This window comes from Aplosporella prunicola (genome assembly GCF_010093885.1).
Source record: "Aplosporella prunicola CBS 121167 unplaced genomic scaffold K452scaffold_38, whole genome shotgun sequence".
In the NCBI taxonomy this organism is placed as follows: Eukaryota; Fungi; Ascomycota; class Dothideomycetes; order Botryosphaeriales; family Aplosporellaceae; genus Aplosporella; species Aplosporella prunicola.
Window position 1 is genome coordinate 1 of NW_022983566.1, and position 21,057 is coordinate 21,057.

The 21,057-nt window shown below is 55.4% G+C and overlaps 7 protein-coding genes and 1 non-coding gene across 8 annotated transcripts; 5 read left to right on the forward strand and 3 right to left on the reverse strand.

The window, feature by feature from the left end:
• Window positions 1-690: 690 nt before the first annotated feature.
• K452DRAFT_117083 (uncharacterized protein) lies at window positions 691-1,445 on the reverse strand. Its single transcript, XM_033535118.1, has one exon. It carries the CDS (start codon window positions 1,352-1,354, stop codon window positions 920-922), a length of 435 nt encoding a protein of 144 aa, XP_033392527.1. The 5' UTR covers window positions 1,355-1,445; the 3' UTR covers window positions 691-919.
• On the forward strand, window positions 898-992 carry K452DRAFT_t151. The gene has a single exon. It is a non-coding gene; the product is annotated as a tRNA-Val (tRNA).
• Window positions 1,446-2,684: 1,239 nt separating the features above from the next.
• K452DRAFT_302412 (uncharacterized protein) lies at window positions 2,685-4,166 on the forward strand (the record flags this gene model as incomplete). The annotated part of the gene is made up of 1 exon (XM_033542585.1): window positions 2,685-4,166. One exon carries the CDS (start codon window positions 2,685-2,687, stop codon window positions 4,164-4,166), a length of 1,482 nt encoding a protein of 493 aa, XP_033392528.1.
• A 4,032-nt stretch (window positions 4,167-8,198) lies between these two features.
• On the reverse strand, window positions 8,199-10,626 carry K452DRAFT_329500 (uncharacterized protein; the record flags this gene model as incomplete). The annotated part of the gene is made up of 2 exons (XM_033545064.1): window positions 8,199-8,944; window positions 9,000-10,626. 2 exons carry the CDS (start codon window positions 10,624-10,626, stop codon window positions 8,199-8,201), a joined length of 2,373 nt encoding a protein of 790 aa, XP_033392529.1.
• Window positions 10,627-10,917: 291 nt separating this feature from the next.
• On the forward strand, window positions 10,918-12,000 carry K452DRAFT_202853 (uncharacterized protein; the record flags this gene model as incomplete). The annotated part of the gene is made up of 3 exons (XM_033536061.1): window positions 10,918-11,352; window positions 11,380-11,673; window positions 11,851-12,000. Coding segments are annotated over 3 exons (879 nt in total), but the record flags the coding sequence as incomplete, so codon positions are not given.
• A 650-nt stretch (window positions 12,001-12,650) lies between these two features.
• K452DRAFT_292047 (uncharacterized protein) lies at window positions 12,651-13,429 on the forward strand. The gene has a single exon (XM_033541295.1). It carries the CDS (start codon window positions 12,672-12,674, stop codon window positions 13,176-13,178), a length of 507 nt encoding a protein of 168 aa, XP_033392531.1. The 5' UTR covers window positions 12,651-12,671; the 3' UTR covers window positions 13,179-13,429.
• Window positions 13,430-15,769: 2,340 nt separating this feature from the next.
• K452DRAFT_279371 (uncharacterized protein) lies at window positions 15,770-18,085 on the forward strand. The gene is made up of 3 exons (XM_033539414.1): window positions 15,770-15,939; window positions 15,998-16,325; window positions 16,384-18,085. Exons 1-3 carry the CDS (start codon window positions 15,864-15,866, stop codon window positions 17,939-17,941), a joined length of 1,962 nt encoding a protein of 653 aa, XP_033392532.1. The 5' UTR covers window positions 15,770-15,863; the 3' UTR covers window positions 17,942-18,085.
• Window positions 18,086-18,711: 626 nt separating this feature from the next.
• K452DRAFT_312836 (uncharacterized protein) lies at window positions 18,712-20,822 on the reverse strand (the record flags this gene model as incomplete). The annotated part of the gene is made up of 5 exons (XM_033543594.1): window positions 18,712-19,186; window positions 19,247-19,573; window positions 19,626-19,987; window positions 20,064-20,565; window positions 20,632-20,822. 5 exons carry the CDS (start codon window positions 20,820-20,822, stop codon window positions 18,712-18,714), a joined length of 1,857 nt encoding a protein of 618 aa, XP_033392533.1.
• Between the last annotated feature and the right edge of the window lie 235 nt (window positions 20,823-21,057).

The window sequence follows — 21,057 nt, forward strand, 5'->3', positions numbered from 1 at the left end:
CCCCCAGCGTACGCTGGCCTGTTTGCTTATTTTTAAAAAAAAAAAAAAAAAAAAAACAAAAAAAAAAAAAACATATTGTACCTTAATGTCTTTTCACATTCACAGGTAGCTACCTAACAGTTATTTCTATGAACCTTCACACAGGGCCGTAGGACACAACAGCCTATAAATAAAATTACTGTTAGTAATTAGCTGGCTACCTGTGAACAATAATCTAATATTTCATGTTTAGTATCCATGAAGAGAAAAACACATTGGTTCGCTTTACGGATGGGTGGTTTCACAAATTGATCTTTTAATAGAGGATGCGGACGCCACCGCACTTACCCGTCTCATAGGTAACCGGGCACTGTAATCCGTACCCATCCCACGGCACCGGGTAGCATCCCCGCGATCAAAAAACAACCACCTACCTCGTCGCACCGTCGCACAATCACTCACATCTCTCCTCACCACTTCCATTAAAAACAATCCTCGGTTTAAAAACAAATCTCCTGCATCCCTACGTCAACCTCTCTATCCTAATTCCTACAAACCTCCGCCTCCTACCTCTTACATAAGGGTATCGCACTCATCTCCGGGTACGCCCGCAGCGCCGCACAGCGCCGCATACATAGCCGAGCCGGCCCGCGCCGATTCGCTACCGCAAACGGCGACCCCTCCCTTCAAGCACAACCACACCTCCATCTCTCTTCCACCCACAACCAACCCACAACCAACACACTCCCTTATCCCCCATCCCCTTTCCTTCACCCGTCACCACACCACTCACACCACCCTCTCACCCTCTCACCCGCCACGCCTCCCACCAACCCGACCCCACAAACACCGGCACAACCTCGGCGCCACCAGAAAAAAATTATAACCCACACGGCGAGAAATTCTCATCATCTGAAAGCGACGGTGGTGTAGTTGGTTATCACGTCAGTCTCACAGTTGCAGCATGTTTGTAAGACCACTGAAGGTCCCGAGTTCGAGTCTCGGCCGTCGTATGATTTTTTGCGGTTTTTTGACTGGGGTGGGTGGGTTGGGTTGGGTTTCTTTTGGTGGAGTGGGGCTGGTAGGGTGGAGGGGGGATGGGAGGGATGGGACGAGAGGGTGGATGGCGGTGGTGGAATTTTGTAGAGGAGATTGAGGGAGAGATGTGTGTGTGTGGTTTTGGGTGGTGCATTGCTGGTGTGCGGTAAGTTGCTGCAGTGCATACGGAGTGCTGCGTTTTGGCTGCGCTGCTTGCTAAACAAACAGTTTGTGCGTGTGCGTATGGTGCTACACACGTACAGCAAAGAGCAGTCTGCGCTGCGCTGAAACGTGAGCTCGCTTTTGCCTTGTTCGGAGCCGGGTTCTCTCGGGACATTTCTTCGCTGCGTGAACTTGTAAATTCGTGACGGCTTTAAAAGGGGTCGATGTCGTTAAGCGTTGGCTTTAATCGAACTGAATGTACAGTGTCTTTAAACCTACTTCCCCCCGAACGTGTGCACTGCGTAAGGTCGAGAATGTTCGTGCTGTCATTGTTTGGTATTGGTTTTTTGTTGAGAGTTCTTTGTTCGTGTTGGGCTTTTATTGGTTTATTGTTTTATTCATGTTCTTGCTTTTATGATTAGTGCTGGTGTTGGCATGGAAGGCGCGCTGGTGGCTACATACGCTTTGATTTGTAGGGTTATACTATGTGTTTACATCTTTTATTTTTGATAATGACGAAGAATGCAGGTGGTAAGTGTTGAGTGAGTTATCTGCAGCCAGTAAAATTTATGTAAACAAATTCTTTCAACTTATAGAGTACTCGCTATCTGTCTATATCGAAAGGTCTAGGTCACGGAGAGTCCCGAACTTCTCTTTGTGTTGCTTATGTGTTGGCTTTCTTTCAATGTATATGTACGTTGCGACTTTGCTTTGTCTCAGTGGGTGTTCTGGAAAGGTAGACAGTAGACTGCTGTAGGTCTTTAGTCGTCATTGAAACCTCGATCTACCTGAGACATAAAGTGTGATTCTGCTTCCTATTATTTTCTATTCTATATTCTTTATATTCCTGCCGCCACTCAGCATACCGGGCTTGTAGCTCTTTGTCTGACGTTATGACGTTATCGTTGTGACTCTAACTGCTTGTTTACCTCTTTGTCTGGAGTCATCACAAGTACTGAAACCTTATACTGCGCATGAGGAGGCAAACATATAACTTAGGCACTTTTAAAGATATCTACCTCACGTGTTTCCGCATCTAAAGTATATAGCATGGCTTTTACTCTTCTATCTTCGCATTTCGTACCTCCAAGAAATACCTATATATTTTAATATCTTTTTACCTTGGTAGTTGCTCGGTACCGGATGAGATCCATAGCTACATATATCTAATTACGGAGAATTGGTTAGGTGAACTAGAATTATATTAGCAAGTGGTCTAGGAAATAAAACAAACCATGCCTTCACACATAGCTCACACCATCCGTAATGGTCATAAACCCTTTCCGCTGTTGCCAGACAGGCTTAACATTGTTCAATCGCAACTCCACACTATGCAAAAGTCTTCATACAACCTCAGCTACACCTTTTTATATAAGCACGTTCCTCTCACACCTTTACCCTACAATCAAGTTCCGGTGTTCCACATCTCACTCACACTAATCTTACTGCTCAAGCCGGTACAAGCAATTGCCAATCCGGTATAGCATATACCACCTTCTACGATCATGCCGCACCTGAGCATTATGGAAGCTGGAGAGTGCATTTGGAAGCCCGGTCCTCGGAGGATAGAGGACCTTCCAAACGAGGTTCTATTCATGATACTCGACAGAGTCTTGGATCATGAGTCACAGATCGAGGACATCTTCGTCCAAGAGACCATAACGTATGGTTCAATCCTTAGAGTCCAAAAGCTCCGACTGGTGTCCAAGAGGTTCTGTCGCGTCGCGGCTCCACTGCTAGGCAAAGTCATATCCAAGATCAATTGGCCCTTGACTGAGAATTATCTGACCCGGCTTCGCCATCTGATCTCTCTTGAAGGTGTCGGGCCACACGTCAAGCACTTGAACATCAGTGCAGATCTCCCATCTGTTGAGGTCCATGACCACCTGGTAAGTGTGGCACAAAGCAAAGACGAGCTGTTACAGCCAGCCTGCATGGACTTTGCCAACCTTTATGCTTCGGAATTCCTCATTGACCATCTTGTCTTCGTAAGCAATGGATCTGACAAGACAAAGCTAGGAGAGGTTTTCGGGCTCTTAGGCAACCTGAAGACTCTGCAACTGAAGACCCAACACCGCTTATTCCGTCCTGGATGGCGTAGCTCTGGGGAAACCCACGCCACAGACATCGGTCTACAGAATTGGATAGTGAACAATCGGCCGAATATAACTAGGAGTGGGAGAATCCGCAACCTCAACGAACAGAAAACGACACGAGCTGTCTTGGAAGTGCTTGCTGCGACCGGAAAGAAAGTCGAGTCTTTCTTTTGCAATCATATGGATCACGGCACTGCGATTGTCTCTGATCTGCAAGCACCAATCTATGCAAATCTAGCGACGGCAATGTCTAGTGTGAGGAATCTATCGGTTACCTTCCTCGGTACTCCCTCGAGCCCCGGATTTGTCGAGAATCCTTTATACCTTGCGAACTACCTGCGCATGTTCCGCCGCTTGGAAGTCCTCGACCTCTTCATCTTGCACGATCAAGCATACACAACCCAAGTCATGCTGACCACTGCGCAGCAGTTAAAGCAGTCGATGCCATTCACGCTTCGCAAGCTAAAGCTGACAGCGGAAAACCTCAATATGGAGGAAGTCATTCAGTTCATCGAAATCTTCGCACCCAGTCTACAGCACCTGACGCTGAACGTGGGACCCTTCCCACACGGCGAATGGAGCGAGTTCTTCTTTGACAGCCGCATCCACCGTTTGTCTTTGGTTACACTCTACATTCACAGTATGGCGGAGTGGGGGCTGGATGGCCGCGATTACGATTTGAACCTTCCGGACCTGGGAGTTCCCTACGAAATCGCTTGTCGTCTGTATGTCTTAAGCATTCGCAATGGTGGCTATGAGATGTGGTGCCGCCGTTCGACACCGGGCTGGTGGGATAAAGCCGTACTTTGGACTCCAAAAAAGGAGAACCCGCGATTCTGGAGGGTTCGCGGAACAGACGTCCATCCCAAGCTTCTTACTCCAGTTGCTTGAGACGCTCTATTGGCTGAGACGTGTCCTAGGCCTGGAAGCAAGTACTAGCCCTGAATACCAGCATCAGTAGACCAAAAACCTGGTTGAATCTGTAAGCGGCTGTAGTTACCGAAGTTAAACTGCAGCAAGAAGGGTTGCAAACCTGAAATTTGATTATCCACTAGTTCAATGTATGAGATTGAATAAATATGAGAGTGAATCCACAATCCAAATTTACCTCTTAACGAGTCTGTAAAGGTTTTTAATTACATATATAAAATAACTAATCTGCACGTACACCAGCTTCTAAAGAAACTTAACTTATAAATCATACTCATAATCTAAATATAGAACAAGAGTCTCTTAATAAGTCGTATCGTAAACTAAATATAGAGTATGAGTCCCTTAGTAAGTTGTAAGGACAAAAAACAAAATATACATAGTAACTAATCTACACGTGCATGAATTTTATAAGAAAATTTAGATTGAAAACCACAAAAAATGTCTAGATACAGAATAAGAGTCCATCGTTACGTCACAACAACGAAAAACCAGAATGTACATAGTGATGTGGCACGCGTGATGTGTCACTGTCTACAAAGGGCAAAGAAAAGCAGCAGAAACGACGACCAAACACGTCATTATTGATGACCATTACCTTGAGGTTATACGACATGCTCGCATCAGCAATTACAACAGCAGGATTTAAAGAGCCCGTTACACTGCACCGAACACGTTTGAACACGTTCCAGTGGCGTGAGCGCTGACAAGGCGTCAAGATGCAGCAGACGCGCAACCCCACGTAACACAGCAGCAGCCGCACGCAGCACGTGAAGCGCGCCGACGCCAACAGCCTCGCTTGCCGGCAGCGCCCTCTGCCCAAAACAGGCTCCAAAGGAGTCTGACGGCGCAGGCGCGGCGGTGAGAATCCTCCGCAACGGGTTAGTCAGCGCTCATTTGGGAAGGTGCTGGCGACACGACCTGACCGGTACTGTCAGCAACGGAGGTTTAAAGTTGCACCGGCTGACAGGAGAGTTGTTGCGCGTGAAGTGCTAAATAGCTGCGTTGGGGAGGGCTTGGAGACGTTGGGTTTTGGTTGTTGCTGTTGTTGTTGCTTGGGCTTGGGCTTGGTAGCAACCGCGGGTTGCGGTTCTGTCTACATTGCACTATACTGCACTGCGCTTTCGACTTTTTGGGGTTTTGCGATAGTATACAACGACGGCCACGACGACGCCTTACGACGGACACGACTTGGAACGGCAGGCTGCTTAACGACCGCTTCACGACTCTTGACGACCTCGCTGCACGAGCTATAATCAAGCCAGCAGACATCACCGCGAACCTCAAGCACGACCACACCACACATATAATCACACACACACCCATCTACTACCACGCCCACACTCACACAACCACAAACACAAACAATGTGCCGGCGCCTCCTCACAATCCGCTACCCCGCCTGTCTGCACGTCCTCACTCTCTGGCAAGACCGCGTGGGCCCGTGCTACCGACTGCACAACCCGCCCTGCAGGCAAGAAGTCACGGACAGCAATACCCGCACCATCGACGCCGAGCCCCGCTGCACGCTGTGTCCCGACTGTGCGGGGCTGGGGAAGGGGAGTCGAAGACGGGATAGCGCGATTGGGTGGCAGCTTTCGATGGCGACGCCTGTGGTTGATGCGGAGGGGGAGGGGGATGGTGGGGGTGGGTTTGAGGAGCTTGTGGGGAAGGGGAAGGGTGCTTGGTGGGGATTTTGGAGGGAGGGGTAGGAAGGGGTGGGTGCGGTGGGTAATGGGTTGGATTTGGCGGGTTGTTGTTGTTGCTGGTCTTTTTGTGGGGTTCTTTGGCGCTGGACATGAGTGTAGCGCTGCTTTGGGGCTTGGATTTATTTGTTCGCTTGGGTTGGATTGATTGCTTGAGCAAGCATTCGGTACGGCTTGCTATTGCCAATGTGGGAACTTGGAAGGATGATACAGCTTCACGTGTTCATCAAGCATCTTTGGCTTTTGGTTGTTGGTTCGTTGTTCATACACTATGAACAAATGCTCTTATACGTAGGGCAAGATACTGTCCTTTTATGGCATCTTTTCCTTTGAAGGATTGGAGTTGAAGATGTTTCCGAATGGAGAAATTGTTGTCGTTCTCTTCACTCTTCACTCTTCCGGACACCAACATCCCGGGAACATGATCAGTTTCCTTTGTTAGCAGACATTACCAGTAATTCGAAAGAACCATCTGTCGTTCTTTGTCTACATCCAACGTCACCCGTTACTTTGCTTCAGTTTGTTTTCCAGGATCGCACATTCTGCACACAAACTTGATATTATACATTTTATCTTGCCCCAATGCTCTCATAACCCCAACCAATATTCCAAGCAACCATTTCCCCCCTTCAGAGAAGCTACAAAAGCGGCGACCAACCAGCTCTCAATTACGCCAAAGAAGTCACGCAGGTACAGCAGCCCACCTCCTCCACAGAAACTCAAGCACAAAGAAGCTAATCCCCACTCAAGATGATGTACGTCGCGGGGGGAAAAGCGCAGCCCCTGCGCGCCACACTCGCACTGATCTGATCGAACGCACCATACAGCGCCAAATCAAAGACATGGTACGTAGCTAGGTACTCGCAACATAGCCTCCTCCATCATGCACACCCACTACGCACACGCACACTACCGCGCCACTTCCCCAGCTCAGCACAGCACAGCACAAGCCCTCGCGCACCGCCGCAGCAGCTCCTCCCGCCTCACCACCACAACCACGAACACCCTCGTCACTATCTTAACGCCCTTCCCTCCCCTTCGCTCGACACACCCACACCAACCACGCTGTCCCGCCTCCGCGCCGACGACGCCCGCGCCCTCGCCATGAGTAGCGTCCCAGAGTACCTCCCCTCTGCTGGGCCGAGAACCGCTAGGCCTCGTCTCGTTCACGTGGCACAAGCGCGGGCGGGCTTCTTCTCCTCCTCTTTCTCATCATCCTTAGCCTTGACCTCGTGCTCTGCCTGTGCCTCATCCTCACACACCAACTTCCAACCGGCCGACAGCGTGCGTGCTCGAGTTCCCAGGCTCGTTGGGCCGCGGAAATGGTGCTGCGGTGTGTGAGCTGACGGGCCGGCGCTGGCGGTGAGGCGCGCTGCTTCCCCCCCCCTCCTCCTCCCCCGCAGGGTTGACCTCATCCTTGTCCCCGTCCTGGTCCTCGTCCTTAGAGCCTACCTACCCACCTACATACATAGCAGCAGCAGTAGTAGAGTATAGTATAGTAAACCTAACTACCTAACGGCCGAACCTATAGAGAGCTTCCTTAACTTTTATATTATATAGCCGCCTATCTATACGTCTATAAGTATAACCCTACTACTTATTATAGATAATATGGTAATAGATACATACACACACACACACGACACAGCAAACAAACAAAAAAGAAGGTATAAACAAGCGCTCCCAGCCCAACCCAACCCAGCCCAACCTAACCCAAACCCAACCCTCCTCGCTCACATCATGAACAAAGCAGCAACAATACTAACACACTCAGCCAACCAGCAGACAGACAGACGTACATATACATAAGCAGAAAGACGTATAAGTAAATAGACATAACCACAACCATAACCATAACCATAAACGTAAACATAAACGTATATAATAATAGATAGCGTAGCGTCGCAACCAAAGCCCTAGCCAATAAAAAGCGAGCCAAAGCCAAATAGTAAAAAGCGAGAACGAGAACAAGCAACAAGCACAAGCAACAACGCAACGCAACGCAACGCAACGCAACGCAACGCAACGCCTCATCCGCGAAGCAGGCCCAACCCCATCCCAAGCGACCCAAGCAAGTGAATCCAGCAAACCCAGCAAACCCAGCAAGCCCAACCAGCCCAACCATACCAGTATCCCAGCTCAACCCAAGCTACGCTACATAAACCACATAAAGCCCCAAACACAAGCCACGAGCCACAAGCCACAAACCCCATCCCACAGAAAAACGCCCTTTACCCCTCCCACACCCACAAACACACCCACACCCACCACAAAACACACCCAACCCCTACCCCTCCACCCAATCCACCTTTCGCAAAAACTCCCTCACCCGCCCCACCTCCACCCCCTCACCCGTCTCGCTCTCCACAGCCCTCACCAGTCCAACCAGCAACTCGTCCACGCTCCCCTCCGGCACGCCCGTACACAGCGCCACCACCTTCCTGTACTGGCGCTCGAGGGCACCATTGCGCGCTCTCAGCCCCGCCGCGCGCTCGCGCAGCGTCGACGTCGCCGAGCCGTACGCTGCTAGGAGGTTGCGCAGGCGCTGCGGGGGCGGGAGGGCGTGGAGCAGGTGCTGGGTCTGGGGGGAGAGGGAGGCGAGATCCGTGTTCGCGTTTGCGTTTGCGCTTGCACCGGCGGTGGCGTTCGTCGTCGTCGTCGTCGTCGTCGTCGTCGTGGTCGGCGTAGGTGGAAGATGCACGTGCCCCACGAGTGCGAGACCCGCTGCTTTCGCGTCCGCGTCGCCGACTACTTCCTTGGGCGAGGCGTCCATGGCTTGCATGACTGAGACGCCGCCGCCGCGCATCAGCCGCGCGCGCTGCTCCTTGGTTGCGGCCCGCAGGTTCGCGATGCGCTGGGCGCGTTCGGAGCGCGCGCGCGCGCGCCGTTGCAGCGCTGTTAGCGTGGCTGATAGCTGGCGCTGTTGCGTCGAGAGCGACTGGATCGTCGCGTTGGTGCGGTCGATCAGGTCTTGCTTGAGGCGGATCTCGGCGTTGAATTGGGAGTCGGTTTGCGAGAGGAAGGAGGACATTGCTAGGGTTGAATTAGCGTGTGTGATTCGATAGAAATGAAAATGGGCATAGCTCACCTGGCATCATCTCCCGGCTCGTTTCTTCTACTCTGCTCGCGGGCCCGCGGCTCTTGCTAGGCGAGCCAATCTGGCTCAGCGACTGGTGGTTGTTTCGCTGCTCCGGGTCCTCGCCAACGCCAAAGTCTATCGGCCGCAGACCCTTGTAGTTGGCTATAGTCGGGTCCGCCTTGACCTCCAGCAGCTGCTGAATGATGCTCCTATTACCTATCCGCGCCACGAGGTTCAGCGCCGTGTTCCCCGCCACGTCCCGCGCGTTCACCATCTCGCTCATAAAACGCATCAGACCAATTGGTCTCGGCGCGCCGTCAAACGACGTCTGACTGCTCTGGCCCGTGTTGCTGCGCACAAGGAACTCGAGCAACGCCTCCAGATAGTACTTGCTCGACGCGGCGCGGCCCTTAACACCGGACGCCACGGCAATGTGGTGCAGAATAGTGCGCCCCGAGTCGTCGCGGACCTCAATGAGCGGTGCCAGCAGCTCCAGCAGCTCCGGGAAGCAGCTATGATCCAAACTGTTATTGACGGCCACGGCGGCCATCAGCGGCGTTTGCCCCGCGGCATTTCCTCGGAAGATGTTGGCGCCCTTGGAGATGAGTAGCCGCATGATCGACACACGCGCCAACGTCGCCGCCCAGTGCAACGCCGTGTTCGCCGACTGATCCAATGGCATGTCGAGATCCGACCCGGACAGGTGCACAATGGCGGGGTGGCTGGAAAAGTCGGTGCGCGACTGGTTGTCCTGGAAGAGGTCGAGCAGGGCGGCCTGCCTGTCCTGCGACGTCACATCGCTCGGAGGCGGCAGCGGGGGAAGCGCGGCCGGGACGTCGCCATCGGTGCCGCTGCCGGGCCCGTAGTGGCCGAGCTGGTGGTAGACAAACGACTCGTTGGGCTCGGTAGGTGAGCCGTCGCGGATGGTCTCGAGGTCAGCGTCGTCCTGGCGCACGCGCTTACGCGGCGGCTCGTCCTGGGGGGCCTGCTGATGCTGTTCGGTATGAGAGAAGGGCTGCTGGGTGACATAGGCCGAGTCCGGACCGAAGCTGCTGCGCTCGGTGGCGACGCTCTGCTGGCTGCCGGCGCGGAAAGAGTGCGGGTGGCTCAGGCGGCCGGCGCGCTGCTGCGGGGCGGGCGAGTTCATGCGAGCGACCTTGTTCATGGCGGCGATGGCGTTGGATGCTGTCGACGAGATGTTGGAGAAAAAGGTGCCGCCATGGGCAGGGTGGATGCCAGAGCGAGCATCGACGGCGCTGGCGTAAAAGCGTTTGCGGTTGGCGGCCATGGCCTGCTCTTTGGTGGGCGTGTCGAGTTCGTCGGCGCCATACTCGAGCAGCGGACGCAGCAGCTCCTCGACGCCATACTGGCGACAGAACTCGCGACCGCGACGGTGGTTGATCCAGGTGCCCTGGTACTTGCCGTATCCGCCCTGGACCTTCTCGTGCTCGCCCGTCAGGATCTCCTTCTCCAGCACTTTGGTGCGCTTGCCCTTGTCGACGCCCGCCACCTTGAGAATCTGCGTCGCGTTCAGCCATGAGTCGGAGCGGCGCTTCATGACGGCCACGCCGTTGATTTCCATCTCGTAGACGTTGACATTGGAGTAGACGGCCGTGTAGATCTGCGGCGGGTGCATGAAGCTGCCGTTGGTATTGGCCTGCTCGTAGGCGGGCGGTGGGCGGGGCGTGAAAGCCGATGGGGGACGAGGGGTCGGCTCGTAGGCACCCATAGCAGTAGAAGGAGCGACTTGCATGGCGATGGGTGGGCGAAGAGGACGGCACGACGGAACGACTGCGCTGGCGGTAGGGCTCTGGGCTCCGCGGCGGCGCGTCGCTTGCCTGCCAGCCAAGCTCCCGTCGCCGGCTCCACTCACATCTACCACAAAATAATTCAACCATCCAATGTCATGACCTCAGATCCCCGCGCCCGCCCTCTGCTGCGTGCCCTGCTGCGCGAATCCACCTACCTGCCTGATTCCGAGGCTCGCACCCGCCTGCACCACCACATCATCCAGCGCTTTCGCAAATACACCCCACGCCCGTCACTCGTCATAAATCGCGAGCCACCGGAACCTTTTACCCCCGAACGTCTGCTCAGCGTCCTTCACAATGGGCAGAAGAGCCTGAATCTCCTGCGCCGCGCCAACCAGGGCGAGGATAAGGCCCTGCTTAATGTCCTGCTGTGGACCTACGGCCGCATCGGCCGCCGCCGCCGCGACCTGCTCAGCGAATTACTCGTCCCAGACCCGGGCACCGAGAGCCAGATCTACGAGGCCAGCTTGACTAGGCTAAGAACCGCCGCCGACCCGACCGCCATCGACCACCTCCCCCGGCCCGTCCAGGCGCCCACGCGCAAGCCCGACGTCCCGCAAGTATACACCATCTCCAAGGAATACTCGCGCCTGCTCGCCATGATGCGCAGCCAGCGGTCCAGCAACAACCAATACGCGGAGAAGACAAAGTTCCGCCACATGCAGGTCGAGATCCCGCTGCGCAACATCTGGGAGCGCCCGTTCCCGCGCAAGCGCGAGAAAAACCTCGTGCGCAAGTGGTACGCGACGATGCTGGACAAGCTGGTGCCGCCGCTGCCCGAGGAGGACTGGACGCGGCTGCGCGACCTGGCCACGGGCGCGCGCAAGTGGGAGGGCGTGAAGCCGCGACGAGCGCGCCCAACGCCGCACTTCGTCGACAAGTACGCGTTCAGCAAGCTGGCAAGCATCAGCGGGCCTGCGGGCGAGCGCTTCCTGGCGCTCGAGTGCCGCAAGGCTGGGCTGGCCGAGGACGGCACAAAAGAGGAGAAGCTGGCGCGGCTCGTCGAGGCGCGCGACACCCGCTTCGGACAACAGGATCTGTGGCTCCAGTCGGAGAACGCAGTGCTAGACGTGCTGCTGGAGGACGGCCTCGAGCTGAAGCGCACACACAAAGGCCTGGCGAGGGTCCGCGAGCACCACATCACGGAGCGGCTGATGCGGCGCATGTGGGCGAAGGTGTTTGAGCGCTGTCCCGTCATGCTGCTCAACGAGCAGGGCCATTGGATCGTCCAGTGGGGAGCCTGGAAGGAGGTGCACCAGCCGTCGACGGCGCCTCGGCACACGCTGCCGCTCTTTGAGGGCGTCAACGCAGATGGTCGTGTCGTCGTCGAAGAGCCGCAGCAGCAGCACGTGCAGGAGGACGCATAAATTTGGAGCCGCGGTTTCCCCGGCGCCGGCTGAGTGCCCCGCTCCGGATGTTACTGACAGGGCGTGACAACTCTGCTCGCAATTGCACTTGTCACGCGCAGAGCGCGGTTTTCTGCGGCTCTAGAACTGCGTCGAAGGGCTTGCCGTGGCAGTTCTTTTACATAACGCGTCATACCCTAGCGCACAGTTACCTAGCTTGCAGGTATAAAAGCCAGCCGCTGCAAACGGCAACCACGCAACATTTACCTCGCTCTCGACCAACAACCTCTTTGCTATTTCCAATTCGAGCCTTGGCCGTCTCTGTCCGCCCGCGCAGCAGCCAATCATCATCATGTCCGAACAACCTATCATCCGCTACGCCACGCGCGAAGGTACGGCGCTCCGCTCCGCTCCGCTCCCGCACTCCGCTCCCGCACTCCGCACCACCACCTTAGCAACCTCAACCAACCCACCAATCATGCACAAACTAACCCCCCAGCACAGACGTCCCCGCGATCCTCGACATGATCAAAGAACTCGCCATCTACGAAGAAGCGCTGCACGAAGTGCGTGCCACAGAGGAGACGCTGCTCTCGACGCTCTCGTTCGCGCCCTCAGAAGGCACCTCCACCTCCGCCAGCACCAGCACCACCCCGGACGCCCCCGCCCTCAGCGTCGGCTACGCGCGCACGCTCCTGGTCTTCGCCACCGCCGCCGACGCCGCCGCCCACAATCCCGCCGGCATGGCGCTGCACTTCCACAACTACAGCACGTGGCGCAGCGCGCCGGGCATCTACATCGAGGACCTGATAGTGCGGCAGGCGCAGCGGGGCAAGGGGTACGGCTCGCTGCTGCTGGGGGCGCTGGCGAAGGAGGTAAGGCGCATTGGGGGTGAAAGGTTGGAGTGGGCGTGTCTGAAGTGCAATGAGCCGAGTTTGAAGTTTTATAAGGGCGTGGGCGCTGAGAGGATGGATGATTGGGTGAGCTTGAGGACGTCGGATGAGGCGTTGAGGGCGCTGGCGGGCGTGTAGTGTGGGGGGCGTGTGTGTGGGTGTGCGGAGGGCTGGCGGGATACGAGCTGCGAAGAGGCGGAGAGACGAGACGAGAGAAGCAGCGGAACCAACAGGAAGAGAAAAAGGCGGCGCATCAGCGCCGTCATCATGCTGGATTTGGTTATATGGTATGAACGAGCAACAAAGCAATCCTCCAAAAATAGATAAAAAGCGCAAGGAAAAGTTACAGAAATAGATGAATGGAAGCTTAGGTATGAGAGATGAGATGAAGCAAAAGATGATATGTGACGAGGTGAATTGGGTGGGGTGAATTAACGTGTCGATAGATGCGCGCGATGTGAAAAGGCGCTTTTTCTTTCTTTCCTCCGGAGCCGTGTGCTGGACCGGCGGCCGTGGGGTGAGCAGGGCGCGGCTCTAGGTACTTCTATGACGTGCCGAGCGTGAGCGCGGGGTTGGAGGGCATGGCGGGGCAGTCCTGTGTGTGATATTAGCGCGAGTTTATTTCCATTGTTGCTATTTCTTCAAATAATGTGTGTTTTTATCTCTTTCGTTTCTTGCGGCTTCTTTTCGGCTGTCTTTTGGGGAAGAGGGAGAGTGGATGGGGGAACAAACGTACCTGCAGCTGCGGCTCAGCGCCGCCGCACTTCTCGTAGCATTGTTTCTTGCTGTCGTTCTGGCAGTAGCAGGACTAGTTCCACGTTAGCTGGGTTTTGGTTTCTTGGGTAAATGAAAAGTACAAAAGGAAAGAAAAAAAGAAAGTAGAGAAGAGTAGAGTAGAGGCGGTTAGGTTAGGTTTGGTTTGGTTCGGTTACATTTGAGTAAAGAAGGAGGGAAGGGTGATGAGGATGGGAAGCAGGATTGCGTGGGCGGATTGGTATAGAGTGGAGATGGATATGGAGATGGAAATGGAGATGAAAATGGTGAGAGAGAAGGCGAACGCACCTGTGGCCACGCAGCCACGCAAACAGCGACCTCGCACTCGCAAGCCGCCGAGCCAGACGTCGGGGTCGAAGTGACGGCGGAAGCGGCAACAGTGGGGGTGGCAGCCTGGGCGGCAACAGTGGAAGCGGCGAGCAGCAGGGCGGCGAAGGCGGACGTGAAGGTCTTCATTGTGGTTGGTTGATTGGCTGGGGCGGAGGCCGGTGGTCGGTGTACTGGTTTGTGGTCGGTGTGGTAGTGTTTGTGTAGTGGTTTGTGTGTGCGGCTAAGGAGAGTGATATATGCGGAACACCAAGCTCGGTACGTAGCTAGGGCTGCGCTTGGGCGTGTGTGCGCTGTGGGCTGTACAGAGTGTACAGCTGCGGTGTCACGATGGCGGGGGCGGACAGACAGATGGACGGGCGGTGGGGTGGGTAAGGAGGTTGGTTGTGGGGTATTGTATGTACAATATGTTGATAAGAACGACGGGATGGATGGATGTAGGATTGCTATGGCGAGACGGCAGTTGCGCCTGCAAATTGTTTATGCTGCTTGCTTTACATAGCGCGCGCGCCTCCTGATCCCCCTCGACGGCTTTTGATGACAGGGTCGCCAAGGCCGCGGGATGCTCTGTCCGCGCCGGGCCGAGTCGCGGCGTGCTTGGTCGTTGTTTCGGCGCAAGGCTGAGTTGGGCAGGCCTGTCCGTTTGCGGAGTGGGAGTGCCGTCTTGCGCCGTTGCTGTTGCGGTTGTGTGCTGCAGCTAGTTGTCTGGCTGCCGCCGAAGAAGGAGGATGTTGTTGTTGCGCTGAGCCGCGGAGCTCCCCCCGGCCAACAGGGCTGGAACTGGATCGCGCCCGCGCAACGTTAGTTATGCGTCATCCAGCGCGCAGGACGAATTGCTATGGTAGGTTTTGGGTTTGCTACCGCGAGCGATCAGCTGCCGATGATGCCGTCACTGCAGCCGGCGTGCATGCGAAACTCCCTCTACGTGCGTTTCCGGCTCGCTCGGTACGCGTACATAGGGCTGTGCTCAGCTTGAAACGCTCCTAGACGCCCATCTCAATCATTGCGCGGCCATCTCCTGATGCGTGTGCATGCCGGGTGGCGGCGGCGCGCTCGTGTTTGCGGAGGGCGAGGGTTGCTGCTTTTGGGTGGAGGATAAGATAGAGGCCTTTTGGGTCGCGGCTCTGCCCTCTGGCTCTGCGAATCAAACGCGTCAGCTGCCATCTTCAATCCTTCTGATTTGAAATTCCGATAATACTGTCTCAATCAGTACCGAGATAATCAGTCCCCATGAAATACTTCTTGTCCCGGCGTCTGGCGGGGGGTCAATGGCTGCTGGATTGTCTCGGGGAACAATAGGTAGTGAAGCAGGGGTGTATAGAATATGGGTTAATAGGTATGCTTGCAATGCGGTTCGATTGGGAACTACGACATACTTCACATCCACAGAACAGCTCCGTGTCACGGTGTGATAGGGTGAAACGGCTTTTCAAACAGGCGCAAGCAAGTTATGGTGTTGGACAGGGATGTAATCTACGCGACAGCAAGATAGACGATGCACCGCCCAATCACCATGTCCTGCCGCAGCCAGCGATTTGGTGTTGCGCCGCCCTGCCGCACGATGACGGCCTAGAAGCTATGGCCAACCCCACCCCAGACGCCCATCACCGTGTCGCTGGCCGGCCGTGCCAACTTCCAGCTTTTTTCCCCGCTCACCCACCACGCTGCCATTGACTTGCTCCGGCACCGAACCCTCACAAGACAGCCTCAGCTTCAAGAGCCATGGTACGATGGGGCGAGCTGTTCAACGTCGAGGGCCGAGACAGGCGCCACCACTGGCGCGATGAGATGCGCGCACGTAGGTCGTCTCCAGTCCGCATACATGCAGCGGACCGTGAAGCTTACTTTTTGTACAGTCCTCCCTACGCGCCGCGATGATGTACCGCCCTCGCCCATCGACGCCAAAGAAGTTACCAAGATCGCCCTGCGCCTCAAGCACCAGATCGAGGTCGTCATACCCTGCGAGGTCTCCGTGGAGGATGTCACCAAGCCGCACAGCCCGGTTATTACTTCCGCTGTCGTTGACCTGGCGCGCCAGGCCGGCGGCGAGGAGAACAAAGCATGCGTTGTGTATGCGCTGCTGGTCGTCAAGAAGTGGTTCAACGAGCAGGCAGACCTGGAGCTGTGGGACACCGACCTGCACCAGGTGCGCGCAGAGGCATGCCAGGTCCTTGCGAAGGCCATGTGAGTTGCCTTCATACATGTATCTGTCCTGCGGTCGAGGACTGACGAGTAACCCTAGCATCGAGAGCGAGGAAGACGAGGTCTACCTCCACCAGCACGTCCTCCTCAAGAGATACTCCATTTTTGTCGACGGCCAGGAGACGCTGCCCGCCAACGTCATCGAGCGGGCTGTCGACTTGCACGCACTCCTCGTTATTGGTTCTGCGGGCTATCAGAGGTGCATTTCTTTCCTCTGGCGTGGCTGGCTGGTCCAGGACGACGAAGACCCATCCAATTTCGTCGACTACAAAGACAAAGGAGACACAAACTACTGGTCGCACTTTGACCCGGAGCGCATGCGCGCCCCTGCCTACCAGAATGCCGTCCAGATTGCCTTCTCGCTCATCTACCTGGGCCTGTATACCGGTGCCATCAACACTATCAACCCGAGCGGCGACCTCGATGTCGTCGAGGGGCTGCTGTACATCTTCACCTGGGGCTTCATCTTCGACGAAATGGCCAAATTCTGGAAGGTCGGCCGGTACTATATCAGCTTCTGGAACATGTTCAACAGCACCCTTTACGCGCTGCTGACCATCTCGTTTGTGACGCGCATAATCGCGCTGGTTCATTCAGATGGCTCTGACAAGCGCCAGCACTTCAACGAGCTGAGCTACAATTTCCTAGCTTTCACCGCACCCATGTTTTGGATGCGCTTGCTGCTGTATCTCGACACGTTCCGCTTCTTCGGCGCCATGTTTGTCGTCTTAAAGGTCATGATGAAGGAGTCCATTATCTTCTTTGCGCTCTTGGTCGTGATCCTGGTGGGCTTCTTCCAAGGCTTCATGGGCATGGACCAAGTGGACAACAAAATAACAGCGACGAGCTTCATCGTGCAAGCGATGCTGAACGCCATCATGCAAAGCCCAGAATTCGAAGGCTTCGACCGATTCGCGCCGCCCTTCGGCCTGATCCTCTACTACGTCTTCACATTCGTAGTGATGGTCGTGCTGCTCAACATCCTGATCGCGCTTTACAACAGCGCATACGAAGACATCACAGACAACGCCGTCGACGAGTACATGGCACTCGTGAGCCAGAAGACGATGCAGTTTGTGCGGGCGCCGGACGAAAACGTCTTCATCGCGCCCTTCAACCTCATTGAGCTCTTCTGCCTCATCATCCCCTTCGAATGGTGGATGCCCGCGCACACATACGCGCGCCTAAACGACCACGTCATGGCCGTCATCTACAGCCCACTGTTACTCATCACGGCACTGCTGGAGACGCGCCAGGCCCGCCGCGTCTGCAGTAATCGCCACCGCGGCGGCCTCGACGACGACACCACGCAGGAATGGGAGCAGCTGGCCGGGACGGTCGACTTTGAGGCGAGCGGGTGGAGCAAGCGCTGCGAGGAGGTGAAGCCCGCGCTGGGTGAGGATGCGGCCGCGAAGGAGGTGCGTGCGCTGCGCAAGGAGGTTGCGGAGATGAAGGAGCTGATTATGGCGTTGGTGCGGGCGAGTCCTGAAGGGAGCAGGTTCTTGGAAGATAGTGGTGTTGTGGCTGAGGTGGGGGTGGGGGATGAGGATGGCGATGGTGTTGGCGGCCCGGACGAGCAGGCGGTCGAGAGTGAGTAGTGCGTGTGTGCGCGCGCGCGTGCGTGTGATAGTGTAGCGTGGGAGGCGTGTTGGAGCATTGGTTTTGTGTTTGAGGACCTGTGTATTGTTGTTCTTAGTATACTGTATGAGATGCGAAAACAGAATGAAGCGTAATATGCCATACATCATCTTTGCGTGCCAATACAAACCGAGCGCACGCCAGGGGCTGTGGAAGGGACATTAGGCGCGTGTGGTGTGCTTGCCCTATTTTGGTGTGTATAGGCGCGGTTGTCGTGAGAGCGGGTTGAACTGGTTAACGTGGGGCTGGGTTGGGTTGGGTTGGGCTAGGCCGGTTTGGGTTGCTATAAGGAGCATGAGGCTATGCAATATATAGGGGATAACAGAGCGCGGGGTGTTGTGGACTAGGTGGTAGAGACGTGGAGGCTGTGGCGAGGTGTGTGTTAGGTAGGGAGGAAGGCCGCGATGCGTGGAAAATGTTTGAAAGGTGCGGTGGGTTTGTTCTTCCGCAGGTAACCACGAGTGTGTCAACTCGATGATGCTTTTGTGGGATGAGGAGGGGGAATGAAATAGACCATAAATACGTCTATATCGACATCGACAAGCCGAGCCTGCACGGCTATTGATTTCTACATGCAAGCCAAGCCGAGCCGAGCTCTCTGCGCGCCAGCGCGCAGTGCTATCTCTGATGTACATGTGTACGAAGCCAAAGCAGCCGACCGACCAAATCAAACCGCAAGGAAAAACAATCAAAAAAAAAAAACGCGCCATCACCTCGCTATCCTACACAACTACGCCGCCACCGCACCCAACAGCTCCCGCAGCACGCGCTCGCACTCGCCGATATCCCTCGCGCCGTCATCGCGCCACAGCGCCAGCAGCGCGACCACGCCCTCCACCGCGCCGCGCCAGCCCTCTGGCATCAACACCGCTGCGTCCGGCATCGCTGCGTCCGGTATTGTTGTGTTGAGCCGCCCGCCCGCCGCCGCGGCCAGCAGGACCGCTGCGTCCCGCGTACAGGCGCGCAGCGCGAACCACGTGCCTGCGTGGCGGTGCGCGGCGAGCGGGGCGTGGGCGTGCAGACGGAGGAGGGCGTGGTGGAGGTGGTTGTGGTGCGGTGTTCCAGGCGTGGCAGAGGGGGCGTTGATGCGGGGCGTCAGCTGGATTGCGGAGGTGAGGTGGAGGGCGCGGGCGCGGAGGTGCTGGCTTGGTAGCGCGAGGGGGGAGGTGGTGGGGGGTTGGAGGGCGGGGGGGAGGGAGGCCAGCCTGTGGGGAGCGTTAGTGTTAGTGCGTGGTTTGTGGGAGGGGAGGGTGGGGCGGGCTTACCAGTGCTGGACTTGCTGGAGGAGGTTTTCTTGCAGAGTGTGGAGCGCGTGGAGGTGCGCTTCGCTTGGGCTGTCTGCGCCTTGTGCTGAGGCTTCGAAAGCGGCCATTTGCTCGTAGACGTTGCGGGTTAGTCGCCGGAGCGAGGCTTCGTTGAGGTAGAACAGCTGACAGTATTGCTGTAGTTTGTGCAAATTGAAAGCGGCGGGCTCTAAGGATGGATCCAATTCTTGTACGGGTACATCAGGAAATGGCAAAGAAGGAGGCGCTAGCGGGAAATGAGGTTCGTCAATAAAATAATTGGGCATTGGAAGCTGAGTGCGTATTTCTCTGTGGAAAATTAGCAACTGTAGAGTTTATCAGTTAAAAATTGTTAACGTACACTTCATTAATGATGGCAGCCCAGTATACAGCATCAATCGGCGATGGGCTGGTCGACTGAAGGGCCCCATTAGTGTCTGCCTCTGCGCCATTCGCCGCACCGAGGTATGCACTGCACAGGGAGCAAGTCTGCATGAACATGTGCCAAGCTCCGACAATGTTCATTCTGTACATGAGGTATACACCTGCGAGGAAAGTGCATTGAGCAGAAAGAGGGTCCGGTTGCGCCATGACCAGACCCAGACGTCGTTGTGCAGCCACAAAATAGGACTTGGCAGCAATGCCTGCTTCTGATGACGGGCTTACTGGTGTGCTGTCTTGCGAGAGCGGTCTCGAAATGGCACCGAGAGCGCACACAAGAAGCTTTTAACTACATCAGCATACAAAATTCTTCCCTGGTCTGCAGCATGACACTGTCTCACAAAATTCGGCCACTTACAACTAAGCAGGATGGTGCGTCCCACCTCGGACCAAACGTAGCAAAGTCGCCGATGTGATTGTCCAGTAACGTAAGATTGACTACTGGATTCGTAACATGAACATGCTCTAGAAAAGATTGACAAAGTCGCTTCAGTGTCGGAAGGTCCATGAAATTGACATCTGGATATGCCTCCGAGAAACCATGGAAATGATAATGATGATTGGAAATTTGAAATGTCGATGCAACTTGAAGTTGTAAGGTGTTCAGACTACAGCTGGGGCGAAAATCGTCGAAGACAGGCCACTTCAAGACACTATCCAGACTGATAGAGAGAGATCTTCCAATGACCGTTTGAGAAATGAGAAAATTTAGGTCATTTCCCACGTCCTCTTCAGTGAGCGCAAAAGGCGACGGTTGCAGTGATTGAGAATTAGTCTGCCTGGTGCCCTTTCCGCATAGTTTTACAGGTTTCTCGGTGCCATTCTGAACCTTTTCGGTTCTGTGGCCTGCCGAACCTGGCCTGTTGTGCCGCGGTTGTTAGACGGCTGTAAAAGGAGTGCGTTTCTCATGATATCAATAACATTACCTTGACGGACTCGGCTCAACACTGGAAGCTTGACTGACCGTACAAAAGCTACAACTAAAAGAGTCGTCATTGCATGCGACAGGACCCCGGTGGCAGGAGTGGCACGCCTGGGGAGAGCGTTTTTGGGGAGGGCCGAAGGTGGGCGAAGAGTCAGGCGGGGCGCGCCGTTTGCGGCCGGCTATGAGATTCATGGTTTGAGGGAGGCGGTTGACGAGAAGTGTCGACGGCAGTAAGCTGAAGTAGCATCTCCACGAAAGATGTTGTTAAGCCGACTTGGTTTGCCCTGGAAGTGCCCAACATCAAGATCATCACGAACAAAAGCGATGTGACAGGCGCTATACCTGTTCGGGCGGCCTGAGACATGCGCTGACTAATTGTACTTGCCGGCTACATACTCACATCAACCGAGCCAAGGCAAACAACTTC